Here is a 20,174-nt window from a genome sequence, read left to right on the forward strand (position 1 = left end):
CCAAGTGGCACGGCCAGGCCAGCAAGCATGAACCGTTTCCCACATCTTCTTCTCCACATCCTAGACAAACTGGTGATTATGGTGATGGTGCTGGTGCTGCTCCTGCTGCTGTTCGGTTACATTGAGGTAGGAGTCCTCGCCCAGCAGAAACATACTGGGCGCCGAGCCGTCATGCGGATAGAAGTAGGCAAACTGTCCGCTGTACGTGCCCGCCGCCGATCGTCCGCCATCCTCCAGTTGGTTGTAAACGGGCAGTCCGTTGATCTGCTGAGGTGTCAGCACCAAGCTGCCCGTGATTCCGCCGGCTCCTCCTTCTGCTATAGATGCCTCTGTTGCTGCTGCTGCTGCTGCTGCCTTTTGCTTGATCCTGCTGCTCTTCTTTGTTGTTATCCTTGTCATGGTTGCTGTGGTCGGCTTCTCGTTGCAATTGCTTTCCGCTTCTGTCGCTGTCTGCGTCTGCTGCTTTGCCTTGTTCTTCTTCTTCCTGCTGCTGCTGCTGTTGATGGTCGTGGATCTGGTCTGGTTTTGGACTTGGGTTCTGGGTGCTGTTGTTGACGGTGATGGCGATGGTGGTTGAGATGGTGGTGGTGGTGCTATCGATGCTGGTTCTAGTGGTGGTTCAGTTTCAGTTTCAGCCAAAAGTGTCGCTCCCAATGCATCCTCCGACCACTGTTGCTGTTGGAACTGTTGCTGCTCGTGCTGGTGCTGGTGGTGCTGCTGCTCCTTCTCCTGCTCCTGCCGTCCTAATCACGTGCTCAGCCAGGTGGAGTTGCACGTGCAGATGGTGCTGGGGATCACAGGTGCATAGTAGACGCCGTTGGCATAGATGAGTCCCGGCGGACCGGCCTGTATCTGTATGGTCTGTGGTGCCGCTGTCGCCGTCTGATCCGCGCTGCTCGTGCAGCACACGGCGGCTGGGGCGGCCTGTTGCACATAAATGGTCTGCGCCTGGCCCGTGGGCGGCGCCTGCGGGACAAGGGTCAGGGTAGCTGCCTGCTGCGGCTGCTGCTGTTGCGTCTGTGTCTGCTGCTGCTGCTGTTGCTGCTGCGCTGGGTCAAGGAACTGATGCTGACGCTGCTGCTGTTGCTGCTGCTGGTGCTGCTGCTGCTGGTTTTGCTGATGCTGCTGCTGCTGTTGCTGCTGGTACTTCTCCTGGGCCTGCTGCTGCTGCTGCTTCTCCTGCTTGTTGAAGAGCACCTGGGCGGCCAGCGACTGGATTAGATGGAGCGACTGGCGCCGCTCGTGGCCCATTAGACAGACCGTCGACATCTCGACTACCTCGCGTAAATGCATCAGGTACTGATACTGCAGCGGTTCCTCATCGACGCCCCAGAAATGGTTACGCAAGTAGGCCTCCAGCTTGGTGGTCTGCGTATTGATGTCCGGGAAATCGATGAAGAAGCGCGAGCACATGTAGCGCTCCAGGGTCTTGATGAGCTGCGAGTCGACGGCCTTGTAGTTGCGCACCAATAGATTGCAGTACTTGAGCAGGCCGCCGCCTCGTATCTCCTCCGGCTGACGCGTTGAGATCAGTTTCTTTTGCAAGTGGTAGAGTGCCTCCTGGAAGTCCCCGTAGACCGATTCGCCGACCACCGTTGGATAGAAGTTCTCCGAGATGGGCAGAGCGGCGCAGTCGTAGAAGAGCAGCAGCGAGTCCAGCACAATCTGGAACGAGTCCACCGAGAACTCGAACTGGCGCCTCATCGTGTCCACGAACTTCAGCTCGACGTTCTTGTGGCCCGGCGAGTTGCCCAGCGATATGAGCGACCAGCGGTCGCCGTCATTGTTGTTGTTCACCTTGACCATCTTGCCCACGTAGGCCTCCTTCAGGGAGCACGTGTAGATGCGGCGCTTGCAGACGCCCTCGGGCATCAAGTCCAGCAGGGTGTTGAGCACCGCCACCTTGACGCGGTCGAAGACGCGTGGCGAACTCAGCTCGATGGCGAATATCAGGTCCAGGTCATTGTACGGCTGATCCTCGCTGGCTAAAACATGACTAGCTGCCCCGCCGTTGAGACGGATGTCCTTAACTAACACCCCGGCGCCGCCGGCGTTCACCTCCGCCTCCAGCTTGCGGCGCACCAGGTTGACCAGATCCTTGAGCGTCACCTCCAGTGTGGGAAAGTTGCCGCGCCCATGGATGGCCACCTTCTCGTCCATGACGTCGTGCAGCTTGCTCACCTGCTCGAACGATAGCACGGCCAGCCGCTGCGTCCCCCCAGTGTCCACGCTCTCCAGCGATCCGTGGTCCGAGGTCGAGGCGATCGATGACCCAGAACTGGGTGACGGCGGCGGAGTCTCGGTGCCGCCGTCCGAGTGGAATCCATCGTCGATCTGGTAGACGTCCATTCTGTTGCTGCGCTGCTGATGATACAACGGTTCGGCTCCGTCTAGTGTCCCGCACTGCAATCAAGAGATAGAGTTCAAGGTTAGTAGGGCGTCATGGTAATCGATGGCTTAACACTACTAACAATAGTCTATTGCTATGGCTTGTGGGTGCTGCTGGATCGACTGCTTCACTGATCTAAACTACCATCGTTATTGTAATTGTGGCGTATGTGGTTGGCTTGCTTTCGGGGTTTTCAACAAACCAAATTTTGTATTAGGAATTTTGGGTGGATGTGGAAATGTCGAGGTCTAACGAATGAGTGAGTGGTGCTGGTTAAAAGGCAAATGTTTGATTACATTTCGATAGCCAAGTTGTTCGATAATATTTTAGCAGGCAAAATTCGTAGAATCAGAGTTTTTGAATAAGATATATCAAATATGGCAAGGATCCGACGCACATTGTTTGGTTTTTCAGTCGCTACTATAGTTTTCATCTGCCTTGATTAATAATTTGTTTGTTTTGCTGAACTAGAGGCATACACATATATATATCATATCATACATATGTGTTTCTGTTCTATTCCATTATCTCCTCGGCACTCTGGCTCTTCTTTTCGATTGTTTTCGTGTCGTCGTTGTATCGCCATCATGATATTGTCGCCGCTATTATTTATTTATTTATTTATTTGTTTTGCCAGTTTATCTGGCCAATGCCAAACGCCGCCCGGGGCTTCTTCTTTTAATTAATTAATTTGCTTTAAATTCGCTAAATTCGACTGTTGCTGTGCGCTAGAGCGGCCTACGCGCCGAACAAACACTAAATGCTGAGCTATTTATTGCTTATTTTTTATTTTTTTTCACTTTTCGCGTTCTCGGCCAAACGAGAGAAGCCACCCCGCAGTTTTGGTTGGCATCACATCGAATGGGATCGAATCGGATCTTCATGGCCCAGTCGAAAGTTCCGCGTTGTTATCAAGGCGAGCCAGCCCCTCCCACCCCCTAAATTCCCTATTCCCTAACCCACTACTATCCCCACTTTTCGCCTTCTGTTTGGTGCCACTGTTGTATGTACATGGCATGGCTATTATATCGTTTAGCTCTATCTCCTGCATGACTTTTATCTGCACATGTGTGTGTGTGAGTGTGGGTTTGGGTTCTCTTTTTATCATTTTGTTTGTGCTTTCACAAAAAAAAAAAGAAAAAAAAAATATTAATTTTCTGGCATAACCGACCGGCGACCGCACAAAATATGTACTATATTATACACAAATATAGGAGGCGGACGAATAGAACCGAGCGCCGATTAGCGAGCTGCGGTGATGAACGGGTGAGGAATCGCAATTGGAAACGTAATGCCATGCAAATGCATTTCTGCCTCGAATGATTCACACAGGGCAATCGGATCGGTCAGTTTCCAAGACAACTTAGTAGCACCGACTAACCCCTGACCTGCACTTACATGCCTCTTCTCTTCACATCCCTAAGATATCATTTTTTTTTTTTTTTTTCATATCTGGATCGCTTTTGCAGCTCTAACTTTCAGCACAGGATTATTATTTAATTTTGATTGTTTGCAATACTTTGGCTTCTGCGGCTGATGCAATAACTTAACCATATCGCTTTAATAACTTTTTGATAAGAACTTTTTTTTTTCAGTCATTCGCTGGCGAAATTCCCTAGCTGCTAGCTCTAGCTGTTTTGGCCAACTTCGCGAACTCTACGGGCGTATTAATTTGCGCTCAGTTTTCGTGTGAATTGGGTAATATAACTAAATTTTGTCTCGGGTCGCCGGGGTCGGTGCGATTTCGCTTTGGATCTTTGCATCTTGAGAACTGCCGCGTGGCTGAGTTCACACTTTACATATGTCTATATATCTATCTATGTCAAATGAAGGGGGGTGGGGGCGGAAAAACTCGGTATTGTTATTCACTCAGTTCCAGTTAAGTTAGCCTTCTTGTTGCTTTTGCCCAGCCGAACAATTAGTTATTTATTAATTGCCATTGACGTCGCGCACAAGCACAAATTGCCGCTGTCATGTATTTATTGTAATTGCTTAAACTGCATTTTCATGAGACGGCGAATCGATTTGAGAAGAGAATTCGCCCTTGAGAAGGAATTGCAGGCAGGAACTACAACTATTCGTCTGCGACATTCTTTGATTTAATCAACACCTTTTGCGCTGCTACTTTTAGTATTGGTTAGCCAAAGTGTGAAATGAAATCAAATAAAAATTTGATTATTTGCCTGTTAATTACTTTCTATATAGTTTTCGACTGTCTCAAATGCTTTCGATGTATTTGAAAGTAGAAAAAGTATGTTATGCTGCAATGTTCATCATTTTATAACACTGAACATTAGCTAATTCGCCCTTCTAAGCAAGTTCACACACACTGTTCTTTGTGAATCAGAGCTCAATTTCACAATTTCGCATACATTATCCAGCTAATTTTCACCGATTTGCGTACGATTCGTAAGTGCACAATTCGAAATGCATTATCTTTGGCTTTATCATTATCATAACGGTGTTTTTCGGTGGCACTGCAGGTGCTTCACTCAGACATGCAAACAGGTGCAATAGTTTATGCGCGAGTGCTCGTGAGTGTGCGTTTGTGTGTGTTGGCCTAGACTGGTCTCAAATAAAAGTGAAAATCGTTGTTTTTTGCCTTCCTTCTCTCTCCTCTTTCGCGGCTAAGGAAAGCAGCAGCAAATAGCCCAACAATGGCAGAAAGTCTATTATAGAAAAAATAAATGACGAGAAAAACACGAAAATTCAAAGCCTACACACACGAAAAAACGATATACTGTTTTTAAAATTTTCAATTTTATTTCAATCAAGAATTTTAGTTGTTTTTGGCAGTGTTGATAAACTAAATCGCAACGCTCTCGAATAAGTTTCCAAACTTTTCGTTACTTTCAATATAAATATCAGAACTATGCACTATCAATTCGATTTATTTTCCAATTTCATCACACTCGCGTACTTCTTTTCTGGTTAACTATATTATTATTTTAACATACCTAGTGTAAACTGAGGCTTAAACAAATACGGACTTCGTGTGGATATTGTTTTAACACCGCATCACCGTCGAAGAAGGAGGAAAACGAACGACGGAATTGAAGGAAGCGGAGGAAGCGGTGGGTGGCGGATTGGGGTGGGTGGTGCCCACAATTGGCGCCTACTGAACGCGACTAAGCGACTCCGACTGTTTTCGACGCGACTTCGACTTAATTCGCGTGTTTGAATGTGAATTAAATACAATCTGCTAGCGAATGGCAACACACACTCTTCTTGTTTCTTTTCCTTTTTGAGCACTGTACACTTTTTAATTCGTATGATTTTTAATTTAAATTTCGGCTCTCACACTCTCGATTGCTTCTAATTTTTCTAGTTCGCGCAGAGAAGAACGACCGTTGAGTTGTGCGTTCGAAAACCAAATGAATTGACGTCGACGTTGCCGCCTGCTCTGAAAAAAATAACTCCAATCTGAATTGCGAACAAGAAACTATATAGAGAGCGAAAGCTCTCTCCCACTCGCTTACTCTCGCAGCTGACGTCACGAGGCGCTTGAGTGGAATGCCGTTTGAGTGAGTTTAATGCTTTTGGGGCTTTTTTAGAAGGGCACACACACTCACACACACGCATGCAAACACTACAACTACAACTTTGGGTTAGTCGGTCGATCTCGCTCCCCCTCTCACACTCTCTCTGCACCACTCTTTCTTTCCACTGCACTGTGGAAATATATGCGGGTGTTGCTCGCTCAGCTGATAAATCGAAGAAGAAGAAGAAGCGGGTCTCTAGGTGAGTGACTGTCTGTGAGTGTGTGAGTGTGTGCGTGTTAGCCGCCTTTAGCCATATTTGCAATGCATTTTTCGATTTCATTATTGAGGCTTTGCTCTGGAAGGAAAATCTCTAGTTTCATAAAATTGTGAATTAAATGGAGAAATATGTATCATAATGCTAGACTTTATATCGAATAAACTTAATTTCATTGAGTGGACCAATACAAAGCAATACCGAGTAAATATATTTAAAAAGCAAACAGCAAAACAACAAACCAAGAACCATTTTCAGATAAGCGGAAAAGAGACGTCCCCTAGCGATAAGGCTGTGTTCTCCTGCGTCCCACGAGAATTGAGATTAGTATTATGTATGGTAATTGGGAGACGACGATAGCCAAAAATAAACACAAATTATGTGAATAATCATTTGGTACCGACATTTATTTACATATAGTACAAAGCCTAGCAACCGTAATCTCGTCGTTATATATACATATATATAATATATGGAATATTTATCTGATGCATATTTATTATACACAGACGTATATGAATTAATCCCGTTTCGACTGCTTAATAATATCATCGAGTAATGAGATGAGCCCAACAATTCGATGCCATAATATATGCAGAACACTTAATTATAATTTAGCTTCATTAGCCTTACCGTTATTCCGCGTAGAATAACTGTCGGCCGGCTCAATGTTATAATTTAACCAACATTTTGCAACGCTTTTTTGTGATTTGCTGTTTTTGTATTTCTCTTGTCTGTTTTTGAAAGGTTGTTTTCGGATATCGCTTGATTAATGCCTATTCGCTCGTGATGGAAGCCTGAAAAAGCACAGTAACATTGAGACTGAGGCAAGCGTTAATGTATCTTGCAGATACGAAACCATCTTGCACTGCAGCGCCAGCACACGAGAAATATAATATAAAACGCTGGGAGCTGAGGTCGCGGTGGGGCCAAGCTTGTTGCCATTATGAATGCTATTGTTGTTGCCAGTTACTCGTTTGCTGTTAGTTGTTAGCCGTATACCCTGCACCGTATACCGCAGCATACCGTATAGCGTATCTGTATCTGTATCTGTATCTGCGGTGTATGGATGAGGTCTTGGTGCGACGCGGTCGCTTGTTTGGCAAGACGCAGACTCATTCAAGGCGACCCTGACCCAATAAGCCGTGTCCATTGCAAACGTATCTGTATCTCACGCTTGGCTTTGGATACCTCGAGTTCCGCCATTCCGACCATTCAACACAGGGCTTGGCCAAAAGGCCGAAAGGCCGAAACGAAAGTGTGGCGGCCAAATTCTAGCTATCACCCCCATCCCATTCCCATGCCCATCGATCCAACCACAAATGCAAGTCGCGGCTAATTGTTATGCCAGGCGACGGGTATCCGAAAACCTCATTCCTCAGACCCGCGAACCCCCAAACCGGTTCGACCGACATTTCAAATACGCACTCGATTCGATTCGATCCAACAAACACGCGCTCGAAATCAGAAATCAGAAATGAGATTCAGATACACTTGTGTTTTTGGCATAGCTTCACATACTTCCAGTCAGACTGAAAATGAAAGTGCCGACAAAGCGCCCAAGAATTGTGAAGTACTTGAAAGTAAAACCAAGCCGAAAGTATCTTCTGACTATAAGATACAGATCCAATAGATACAAAGAAAGTTGTGTAACCTAAGGCTTTGATCAAGCTTTGTTACTATGTATATTAAATGCTTCTCCGACAGATCGATCCCAATTCGAGTTTGAACTGTCATTAAACGAATATTAGTCAGCTTTGTTAAAAGATTCATTTTATTCATTTCGTGACTAATGAATGCACATATTAACTTTGCACCGAAAACTGATAATGGGCAGAGTTACAGAGTTACAGGCACTTTTGCTGTTGTGTACGACAAAGCGGAAATTGAGTTTCTTTAGGCTGCATTTTCTTCCTTTCTTCTTTGTATATACCTAACTACCTTTAATTGCTTTTGGCTTCTCTTTTCAGCAATTCTTCGCTTCTTAACTTTCGGTTTTCTTTCGGGTTTAGTTTTCCTCATTTCTTTTCTGTGTCAAAAATGGGGAACTTAGTCGAAACGTGACACCGAAGCGGATAAGTGAGAGGGAGAGTCAGTTAAGTTTGATTCGATTTGGATTTGGATTTGGATTTGTCTGGCTTGATTTGACTTTATTGGACAATGGGCACTCGGGCAATATATTTTATTCGTGGGCTGGGCTGTGTTTCTCCTTACCAATTTATACTGCGATTATGCAATCAAATGGGCCCATTTCCGACTCGTGCTTAAATTAGTAATAAAAAGTAAATGGTGGCAGCAAAAAATACAGAACCTAATTATTAACACAAAAGTAAATTGCACTCCAAATTGTGATAGGCTGAATTTAGATTAAGCCATTTAATTGAAGATCATTAAAAACGAACCCAAATTGGAAAGTTGCTGGGAGATTATTTAATGGGATGCGGAATTGGAAAACCTGTAGAGCTCTGCTATATAATCTATATCTATAGCATTCAATTTACCAACGCAACTGATTCTGGGTAAACACAAATTGACTGTTCAGCATTCGGCATTTGTGCAAATATTATTGTCAACAAGAAAATGGTAGGCAACTTTGTGTACATTTTTTGTTTTCGGTGTCATAAATTATTCGTTACTTAAACGCTCGATGAAAACCCGAGAGTGGCAAATATTTACCTGAAAAACATACAAATATTTAGGTCGTTGTTTAATCGCGATTTTAATCAATATGCTAGGCAGTTCAGTTATTCAACTCCATTGCTTTACCATAGGATTTTAATATCTTCTATGTTTTTTTTCGGTGATTTCGTTACTAGTCATTCTCATTCGCGTTAAAACTAACGAGTATTGCCACTCTAATTGAAAGTTAACTACGCTTTGCGTATCAACTGATTTCAATTTGGCGATTAATTCAACAGATAAACAAACTTTCAATTGCAAATGCTGTTTTTGTTTTCGTAGCTCGTCTTCGCGGCTTTTGCGTAGTTCTTATATTGACTTTTTATTGGCTTTGGAAATGGCGAACTGCTGTTCGCCTAGTTTCATATCAATTTGATGTGCTTTAGTGTCTGGAGTGTTGTTTTTGTTTCGAACACTCATTGTTTCCTAGCGTGACTTTTCAGAATCATGCAACTTATAATTACAGCGATGTGACGATGAGTATCTATCTGTGTATCCATGGGATACACAAACAAACCCACAAACACTCGCTCGAATAGGCTGAATAGTAATAAAGTTTCGGCATGCGGATTTAGCAGGCGCTATTGATAGCGAGGGGCATCGAGTGATATCAAGGGGTATCAGAGGTTCTGGAGGGAAAGAAACAACCCCCCTCCGAAGGTGTGTGCTTGTTTTTTTCTCTACCTGTCTGTCGACGTGCCTTCCATCTATCAGTTAATGGCAATTTGACTCGGAATCAATTAAAATCGCTTACATCGAAACTCCGAGATACTTTCGATGTGTGCATTCATTCGTGCGACCTTGAAGCCTATACTATACCACCACATACTCCCTTTGTTCCGACCTCCGCTTCAAATTTCGTTGCCTGTGAGTAATTAAAATTGATAAATGACTTCGTGCCACTAAAACTGTTCTTTAGCCACTATCAATTGCTTCCTGGGAATCGAGCGAGTGCCATCTGTAGTCAAGAATCAAGTTAATATATGTATCCATAAAAGCAGCATATAGCCGGGTATAATGAATACAATAACTGTGGGGGATGCACTTGTCTCAAGATACTTAGGAATCTCCTCCTTAAAAAGTGGGCATTCTAAACCTTCGAAGTTGGCATTCAACAATTGAAATACATTTATGGGACAACTAAGCTGATTATAACTTAAATCTGTTCACGGAAATTTGTATTAGACTTCATTTACTTCTTTGTTCTACTTGAAGTCGAAGTAAAGGTTGTTTCTGAATTTGTTTCCTAGCCACATTCACTTCCGCCTTCGAAACCCAAGAAGTAGTTGTACCGCAAGCAGATATATTTCCGCTGGCAAAATGATAAGAACCAAATCGGCGAAATAAAAACCGAGCAACTAAGTAGAACATGCCTGGTAAGCTGAAAAAATGTCAACTGAAACAATCTGTATCTATATATATACATACATTTATATATGAATGCGAGTGAGATATATAAATAGGGTAAAAACAGTTGTATCTACAGTCGGCACTTGTGCCAGATTCAGGTGCGGATTAGTTGGCTTGTTTAGCACGAATAAAATGTATCTTTTTGACTGTTGCCTCTCCCACTGTTTTCTGTCTTTTTTCTTCTTTTTTTTCTGTTTTTCGGCATGCGCGGAACGATAAAGATGCGAGCTGATTAATTGCAAATTGCAAATTGCACATCTCGACCCACAAACGAATCGATCAGATGTATTTGCGCCAACGTGGGTTGGCCCATCATCACCAGGGGCTGGGACTGCTGGGCTGATGATGGTGACTAAGCCAGTTGGGATTTGCCTGGGCTGTTCGTTGATTCACTGCCAACGCTAACTGCTAACTGGGCTCGAAAACAAGGCAATTAATGGATCGCGAGCTGGGCCAAACAAGTCCAACAGCTGATTTATGTTGCCAGCGCTAAGTGTCCCTTAAGTGCTCAAGATTTGGGCCATGCCTAACTTCAGTTCATTTGAACAACAATTTAATAATCGCGTTTTTTTTTTTTGGTTTCAGCTGACTTCAGTTCACTTTTCCCCATCGCATCGGCGTGCAAAAGTCGCCGAGAGTTTATTGCCCCGCAAAGACGCTTACATACTTTATTTGTATAGTAGGTATGCGCAGGCGAGCAAGTACAATGAAAATAAAACGAGATCGTGGCGAGAAGACGACTCGGCAACAAATAAAATTAAAATTAAACTGCTTGCACAAACAAAAATTCCGAAAATTACTGCTTATTACATCTCAATACATAAGCACATCGCACACAGCGGCGGACAGGAATCCATCCACGAACTTATATAGTACCGGGCTTATCACCACATCAATCGCCACTCAGATGCTCAGATGCTCAGAAACTCAGATACTTAGATGCTCAGATGATGTTCAAGATGATTGAGATGATGATCCTCTACTCTGGCCAGCACGTGCAGGCCCAATCGGTTAATGGCCCCAACCGATCACGATCGCCCCGCTCTGTAATCAACTGCAATCTTCAAAGCAATCCACATCCATAGATTGTACACGATCCGTTATCGGATGGAGCCAATCTATATACACACGTATAACCATTGTGAGATTTCATTCAGCCCGTGCAGGTGGTGCTGCAAATCTGGACTATTGGAACTCGCTGGTCGGAATTAGTTGACCCAACGGCCGGTGTCTGCCCTTTGCGTCACTCAAGTTTGGGGCTTGTGTTCGATTTTTTCAAATTTTGTAATTTCACTTTCTTCGACGTGACAACAACTCTCTCGGCTGCCTACGTGGCTGACATTTCAAGTGGATCGTGGCACAGAGCAGTTACGCAATTGGAAAAGATATAAAACAAAAAAAATGGTTTAAAAGAAAATTGTAAATCAATTATAAATTCAACAAAGTTACGTCCCACAAAATAGGCCGCTGCTGTCTAGCTTGAATTGCTTCCTCGAATCGAAACTCATTATTTATCTTTGAAGGATGCACTTTTCGAGATGAATAGCACTTTTAATGTCCCAGATCGTATTTGAGTTCAATTAATGACTTAATCGTAAACTTAAGACGTAGCTTAGCCAACTAAAAATAACTTTGTGGCTAAGGAAAAGTATCCAATTATAATACGGCAGAAATTACGTCACGAAGCATGCTCTGAATATCTTTAAGTTTGCTCGAGCATATTTTTTTTGGCGTATTCTTGAGCTTGGAGTGGCCTGCTGATTTTTGCACCGATGTGTGGGCATTCAAGTGCGAGCTGCGTAATCTGCTTATTAGACATGAGTCGATGCCTTCGGTTTTTGCTTTGCTCCACTCGAGTGCGCAGCCATCGGGCGGTCGTCAAATCATCAAATGGCCATAAAAATAGAAACCCGATTTCAATTATAGTTCTCTCTCTCTTCTGACGCCGAGATACATTTGATGCGCTTGGCCGGGCCAGCAGAATCGTCTTGAGTGCTGGATCATCAGGGAGTGTACTAAGTGCGAGTGGCAGCTAGAAACATGGATGTGTGTATGAATGAAAGGTTAGTGGCAGCCACTAAAAGTTCGTTCAACGCTGCATTGTATCTGTATCTGCATTTGTATATGTGTATCTGCTTCTGTAAGTGTATCTGCATCTATGTCTGTATCTGGCAGGCACTCGTACTTCGGCTCGATTCGCGATTCGTTTCGCTTCGCGTTGCGAATTTGCGTTGCGCTTTAGTTGGTCTCTGTGTCAGTGGAACTCTGAAATGCCACCTTGCCTCGTGTATCTGTGGCAATGTGGCAAACATTCTGCGAAGTTGCTGCTGCAGGCAATGCTTCGTTGCACGACAGCAATACAGCAACAACACAGCAGCGACGACGGATTGGTTTCAACTTTTCGAAAAAGTGAAAGGAGTTTTCAAACATTTGTGTATTTTATTATTGTGTATTATTATTATTATTATTATTCGCTGCAAGATGTAACTTGACATTTGCGCTCAGAGGAAACACATCAAAGGATTTAAAATGAGACGCCTGACCTGTTAAACTGGAGAGGAAATCCCTCCCGGCTAATGGTGAAAATGAGTGGAAAATTTGTTTTCACACAAGCCTTTTCACTTAGCAAACAGCGGCTGGCAAGGCAAAGCAAAGCAAACCAAATGCCCAACCCAGAGCCCAAACAAGCCGCAAATTGTTGCTGCTAATGTTGTGGCAATTGTTCGTCCGTGTGTTTGCCTTTGTGTGTTGTACAATGCACTCGAGTCCGAGTCATGCACATGAACATGCACATGCCGAAGCGTTGCGCCACCACAAAAGCAGCACCACCACTAACAGCACCATCGACTAGTGGCTTTATGGCCATACAGTGTATGCAGCACCACCAGCAAAGTAAAGGCTGCAATCACAACAAGCACCTGAGAGCCAAGAGACGCGACTTAATCTGAGACAGTCTGCGACTGTGGCAACTGCAACTGCAACTGCCGCTGCATCTGCACCTGAAAACGAAATTCAAGCCAACTGCCGAAAGTTGTGAGATCGAAATAACTTCTTGGGCCAAGTTTCCAGTTGGTTCTCAGTTTCTGAGTTCAGAATGGCAATCAAGTTTAAATTCAAATTTAAGCGCTCCTAATGAATGCACTTATGCAAAGGCAATAAATGCAAAATGCAATGCAGTCAAGTTCTCCCAACTAGACCGCAGCTTGTTCATTTGGAGTCGGTTGCCTCTTTGTGTGAAAGCCGCAGACGAGGCACTGATGAAACTGCAACCAAAGCCGCAGCCGCAGCCGCAGCAGGCAGAAATTTCATCTTCGCTTTTGCGGCTGGTGGAACTTCTATGTGCAACTGCAAGTGCAACTGCAACAAGTGCAACTGGCATTGCGAGTGCAACAAAGTATCTGCGACTGGCTGCGATTTGCCGTTTAAAGCGCGAAAGTGAAATCTTGTTAGCCATTTTAACTTGTTGTTTGGATTTCGCACAAACGCGCCTTTCTTTGCTTTCTGTGTGTGCGGTGGTCAGTCAGTCAGTCAAACGGCAATGGTTTTTCGGTACCTTCCGCTGGTCAGTGAACCGATTGGAAAAGCAGTCGATACTTACACAATTCAGAGGTTGCGGTGCAGATAGCAAAGTCAGATGGGATAGGAAAGCTTACCTGCAAGCAAAAGAAATATGTGAAAAGGTCAATAAAGAGAATAAATTTATTATGCATGCGACAGATAAACGTGTCTCGCCACTAAAACGGTGCGGAAAATAGAAAATTATATTTAAAAGTATACAAAGGGGGGAAGGGGGAAAATTCGACGGCGCTTGGCAGTCGAGTGAGCAGAGCAATAAGAACAAGAAACCACATTCAAATGGGATTCTGCCAAGGCGCAGCATTTCGTTCAATTAATTTGGCCAATAGAGTGGCCAACGCAGCAAGAGTAACCCATCGCAATGTGAAGATTTCAGTCGCACATGTCGACCCTTCACTGTACCCCCCACCCCTCACAACCAAAATTGTCGCATTCTTTCACCCAATCTAGGACAGCATTTGTGCTCTACATACGGCCGTGTATCTGTATATCTGTATCTGTATCTGTATCTATATCTATATTTGTATTTGTATCCCAACTATACCCAATTCCTTTTCTTCATATTTAATTTTGGCTCTCGCATGCTATTTAAAGAGCTGAAAGTCGCTCGTCTTTACCACCTTGTTTGCCATTGTTTAAAGCCAAACAAAGCGTAGCACTCGAAGTGGGAAACTATGGCAACGTGGATATGCAGTTTACAGCCATTCAACGCGGTTACGTTCAATAATTTCGGGCCCTAAAATAGCCAACAGCTTTACAGGTGGTAGGTAGAGGTATAGGTAGGTATATCCAATTCATTTGAACACGAGCATTCTCGCCTTAATTCAATTAGCTGCGTCCGTCCTCAACTTGAACGTATCCATTTTTAATTAGAACAGTGCAAATTTCGCAATCGCAATAGCGCACACTCGGGCCAATCTATATATAATCAAAGTCAAAGATATATATATATATGTATAGCCATAGGCATATGTGCGTCTGGTATCCGAATGCATGTAAATGCATATAGCTCAAAGCTCGTTCGGATCGGATCGGTTCAGTTCAGTCGGTTTCAGTTGTAGTTTCGATTTTGGTTGGGGGTTTTCTGTGCATGAAATAAATGCCGATAGGCCGTCGTCGTCCAACAACAACTAAATCAACAACACCAACAACACCAACGAAACCAACAACACCAACCGACACCAACAACAGCAAATGCGACGGACAACGAACGCAGTGGCCGACCTTCGCCGTGTGCGGCATACAACGTTGTTCGCTGAAGGTTGACAATCAATAGCAACAGAAACAGCAACAGCAACAACAATAATAATACTACTACTAGCAACCACAATAGCAACAAATGCAGTAGCAGCGGCGGCAGCAACAACAACATTAACTAGAGCACAACACAACTTATCAAAGTTGATTGCATTTCAAAAAGGGTTTTGTCTTACCGTCTTGGAGTTGCCCAATGCAACTCTGATTAGGCGACTCATGCATAATGGAAATAAACATATGTTAAAAGCCCGTGTGCCAAATGCAAACGAAAACTGATAAATCCCCACCCCCAAACCCTCGTCGAAATAAACAAAATGGGTTGATATGCAAATGGTCGAACAATGGTGAAAATAGGTTACAAAATACAAACAGCTTTATTCGATTTGTAGGGCAAGGAGAAGATCGTCGTGAAAGGAGAAAGCTTTACGTACAAATTCAAAGAAATCAATCTTAAGTAGAACGATATATCACCATTACTATATGTATTACCTTTAACTTGGCAGTTTAGCGTGTAGTTTTCTTATCCAAGCCTCGTTTTCGCGAAATTTCTTACTCATTTTCCAATTAATGAGTTAAGATAAATATACATTTCAGTTCAGATCTGCTGACCCATATCTCACGAATATGCAAATTATCGTCGGATTTATATTCGAGAATCTTTACGGAAGAAAAGAGATCTTCATTTCGTATGATTACTGAATAATTCGAGTTCTACGCCCCCTCAATTTTCCCCACTTGGCGGCAATCAAAGAATTATTCAGCACGCAGTTTTATTACACGTTTGCTTGTATATCTATCTGTATCTGCATCATTAGGCCAAAATGCTTTTTGCTGTTTTCGGCATGATTTCTGTTATTTACAAGTCACGAAGTCGGGCCACGCAAACTGCAATTAGGCTGTGGCAACAGCTCACCTGCTCAGGTGGGAAACAATTGGCTAGCCGGAGAGAAGATCCTCTCCGAAAGACCACAGAGATCACGTATCTGGGGGATAAATCAAACGCCCCCACAGACAGAGACAGAGAGAGAGAGATAGAGTGAGAGAGAGGGGATTGGGGAAAAGGGCAAGCTGTGCCGCCGGGTTGCATAATTAAACTTTTGAGGATCTGATTGTAAATAGACAAGCGCGGCATAATCAGCTTACGTTCTGTGAGCCACGTTCTGGGCTTGGCCCTGGTAATTAATATCTCCGAGATAAACACACTTCACAGCTCTGCTGCCCTGGAGCGGCACGGCATTATTGTATATTATGTATTCGGATTTTGATTCGGATCGTATCGCACTCGGATTGAAGCTGCCCGCAGCTGAATGGGGTCAGAAGCCAGCAAACTTGGTAACGGAGAACGACGAAGCCAAGACATACACATACATCAGCGGCTCAGGTAGACTGCGGCTGAGCTTGGCTAATTTAAAGTCAGGTTATTAACCTCTGCAAAACAACAAAAAATCATAAAGCATGCGACGAGCAAAGCCTAGGCTTGCGTGGTCTGGCTCAATAGGCAAATATGAGCCAGACAAGTATAGTACTACCAACAACTAGTTGGTTTCGATTGTTTCCGATGAACAACAAGTGCAGTGGATGGGATCACCACCAAATGGCTAAGTTATGGCCAAAGGCAAACAAACACGGGACAGGCAGGATAACAAATAACAACAAAGCCCAAACTGTTTAAACACGAAACAAAAACAGAAGTTCTATTCGCTTCAATTCAATTTCAATTCAATTCAACTAGCTATTGAAGTGTCTGCTGTTTACATAATTTCTTTCTTTTTTCGAGGCTGCCATATCAAATGCGTCTTTGGCCATGTGGACAAAGACGAAAATTTAAATTCCAATTCAGGTGAGACAACGTGAACAAACTGCAAACGGAGCAAACAGACGAAGACATTGCGCCAAGTGTTATATATATATAATGTAATGTAATTAGTGAGGGTTGCCTCAGTGGCTACACACTACGTACGTCAAATGTAATTTGCGTTTGTTGGCCTACCCCCTACACGTGACCAGACGTGGAATCGCTGGCCCACACCATACCACAACACAACACCACACCAGCGAAAGAAACACGAAAAACAGACCCAGACCAAGACCAAGTCGATCAAGTAGCCCAGGTGAGGTTTCACCTGCAGCCAGTGAAAAACTAAGGCCGCCACCGAAACTGACGTCGTAGCTGGCGAACCCGGATATGTGCGTGGATATGGGCACCTTGGTATGGGTATGGCTATGGGTACTCCTCCTAAATACATATATACTATCCATGTACATATATATAGTCTGTGTGCGAAGAGCTGACATTATGTATTGGAAATCGAATTTGAATACCAATTCCGAATTCCGATTCCAATTTGAAATTCCGAGCCAACGGCAGCCATATGCATTGCATTCATTTGAATGTCGTACGCGAACCCAGGTTTCTATGCCAAACAATATTTCAGAGCACTACGCAGTTTTTGTCCGCTCAAGGAGTTTTGTAAATGATCGAAATGATTTGTAAAGTGTCTTGGCAACCCTATATTCATTATTTAATAACAAGAAATCATTCAGGATCATAAAAACTTATCGCTTTAAATTAAGAACTCACTTATCTTATGACTCGACAAACTAATATAATACTAATTATTCCGAATATTGTTTTCATTTATTTGCAAGTATCTATACAGTATCAATCTAGTTGATTTTAAGCCTTTAAGATGATTTTCAAAATGAATGCAAGGCAGATTTGTGACAACTCACGATCCATCCATTGTTGTCCTCAAACTGAATACTCCCCATCGTCAACTTTTCACTTAGATTCTGATCAACATCTGCGGATTCTTCTATTCCCATTCAAACATCTGTTGCTGCTTCTTATTTTCATACAATGAAATTCAATACCAGAATAACAACAGAATAACACGATAATCATTGCGAATTCTTCAAACTTAATGAGCCAAAACCAAACTACGGCAGTGAACAGTTGAGAGAGTCGAATGCCATAAACGCACTTAAAGATACATAAAACGAAAAAATAAAACGAAAAAACACTATCGAGATTCGTCGGCGACAGATACAGATACAAATGTTGAGATACAGATAGGTTGGATATTTGCGCATTTGAGTTTCGCCATATGCTACATGCAACATGAAAGGGGCAGCCAGCGAAATGGATTATACAGGACTTGAATTGAAGTGTGTTGAAGTGGAGGGGAGTGGGAGTGGCAGTGGAAGTGGGCGTGGTCTTGACATTTACCTTTGCATTGTACGACTCATGCCGATTTTCCGGTTTCATAAGAATGCTGGATGCGACGAGCGACAGGATATATGGGCGAAAATATAACAGCACTCCAGATGGTTCTGGTTTTAGCGAGAGTTGGCTGCTGTGCTGCTGCTGGCAATTAGCTCGGCTCTTCCCCTCGTTTTCGTTTTCAATTGCACTTTTTGCTACTTTTTTGCTTGATTTTTCTTCTTGCTTGCTCTTTTTTTATTTTGCTTTTTTTCTTTTTTCTTGCTATGTTTTAGACACACTAGACACACGCGCACTCGGGAAATTTCTCTTGTTTGGCTATGGCTACGGCTATATGGCTATGGTTATATATTTGTATGTATGTATGCTATTTGGTTCACACACGAAACAACAACGTTACAACGTTAACAACATATGGTCCAAAGGCAGTTCAGCTTGGGTGTAGCCAGGCGAACATATGTTGGCTCTGCCACTCGATGTGGGCGCAGTTGAGTGGGCGGGTGGTGGTGGTGGCGAAGCAACAGTCCTGTTGCCAGAATGTTCGTTGCCTCGATTTTTCCGCTGGGGCTTTCGGAATTTCCTTCGCTCTTTCTAGACTTTTCGATGGACACCTCTCGGTCGGTCGGTCGGTCGGTCGGTGCTTATACTATGTGTGTTTAGTACAAGGAGCCGATTGAGTTCTGCTTAGCAAGACGCTGGCTTGGCTTCTCTAGCTGTTTATTGGGTCTGCTCTTTTCAGTTGTCAGCTGTCTTATTTGAATTTAATAATGCAGTTGCTTTATGAGTACAGAGGATGTGCGTTGTGTCTTGATTCTGGCTTTCGCACGCGGTCACTCTCGTTGAACGACTGATTTCAACGGCAATCGGCGTTGGCATGAAACTTGACTACGCGGCCATTCCACCGCTCGAGTTGAGTGAGAAAAGCTCCGGCTCTGGCGGCGGAAAGCTCGCTCAATTGAGTGAAAATCAAACAAAATGAAACTGCAGGCCGAGCTGATCCCATTCGAAAGTTTAATTATATTTTGCGCCACCGACACTAGTTGCTATGCTGTTATTTTATTTATTTCGCTTTTTCGACTTCTGTTTTTCGCTTTTTCGAAACCGGCAAAGCGAGCAAACTTCGATCAGAAGACAACAATAAACACACACACACACACACTCACGCACACACACATGGCGTTGAGTGCTTTGTTTGTGGCCTGCTAACGGCACAATTACGTCAGAAATATAAGCTTTTTCGGCTTTCTGGCAGCTCCTAAAAGAATTTAATTAATTAAATTTTAAACTATCGCAAATGTGCCTTATTCAATGCAGTCGGTCGACTTCGATTGAAAGCTCAAACTAAAAAGTCGCCTTTTGGCGTTTCAACTCGAGCATTTAATTGCTTTTTGTTGCCTTTGCTCTTTCATCGTTTGGTCAACAACGCTTTGCTCGACTTTTTATTTATTTTTAGAAATAAACAACTTATTTTTATTCGCATCTCTGGCTATTTGTTCTGCTCTTCAATTAGTTGTTTATTTTCGTACAATCACTTTAGATCATGTATACGACATGTGGGCCGAAAATTTGGAGGAAACGATGGCCAAGTTGAACCAATCAACAAATGCCAAAACGTGATTAAAACAACGCATTCTATAAACAGAAATCTAGTCAAGAACAAAAGCAAAAAAGAACTTTTATAATAAACACACAGAAATGCTAATGCGGCTTATCATCAACAAAAAAACGATTTCAGTTCCTTTTACTTTTACAAAGTTTGGCTTTTTTTATAATAATAAAAAAACAATTAAATATACTCGGCGTAACATATAAAGAATATGTATAAATGTGTAATTTATGAATATGTATAGAATTGATTGCTTGTTGGGGTGTCACAACACGAAA

At 43.3% G+C, this 20,174-nt stretch overlaps 1 protein-coding gene across 4 annotated transcripts in view; it reads right to left on the reverse strand.

Moving 5' to 3' along the window:
* Positions 1–599: 599 nt before the first annotated feature.
* Positions 600–20,174, reverse strand: part of LOC6733426 (terminal nucleotidyltransferase 5C) — a 42,187-nt gene continuing 22,612 nt past the window's right edge. Inside the window, exons 1-2 of one of the 4 annotated variants that reach the window (XM_016167302.3) lie at positions 18,297–19,180; positions 600–2,403 (exon numbers count right to left, since the gene is read on the reverse strand). In XM_016167302.3, the coding sequence (XP_016026373.1) occupies positions 748–2,403; positions 18,297–18,335 (1,695 nt within the window). In that variant the 5' untranslated portion in view covers positions 18,336–19,180 and the 3' untranslated portion in view covers positions 600–747. Of the gene's footprint in view, positions 2,404–5,346; positions 5,791–13,832; positions 13,888–18,296; positions 19,181–20,174 lie in introns of those variants that run through there. The other 3 variants (XM_016167301.3, XM_039292162.2, XM_016167303.3) reach the window with 3 other exon arrangements.

This window comes from Drosophila simulans, chromosome 2R (assembly GCF_016746395.2).
Source record: "Drosophila simulans strain w501 chromosome 2R, Prin_Dsim_3.1, whole genome shotgun sequence".
NCBI classification, from domain to species: Eukaryota; Metazoa; Arthropoda; class Insecta; order Diptera; family Drosophilidae; genus Drosophila; species Drosophila simulans.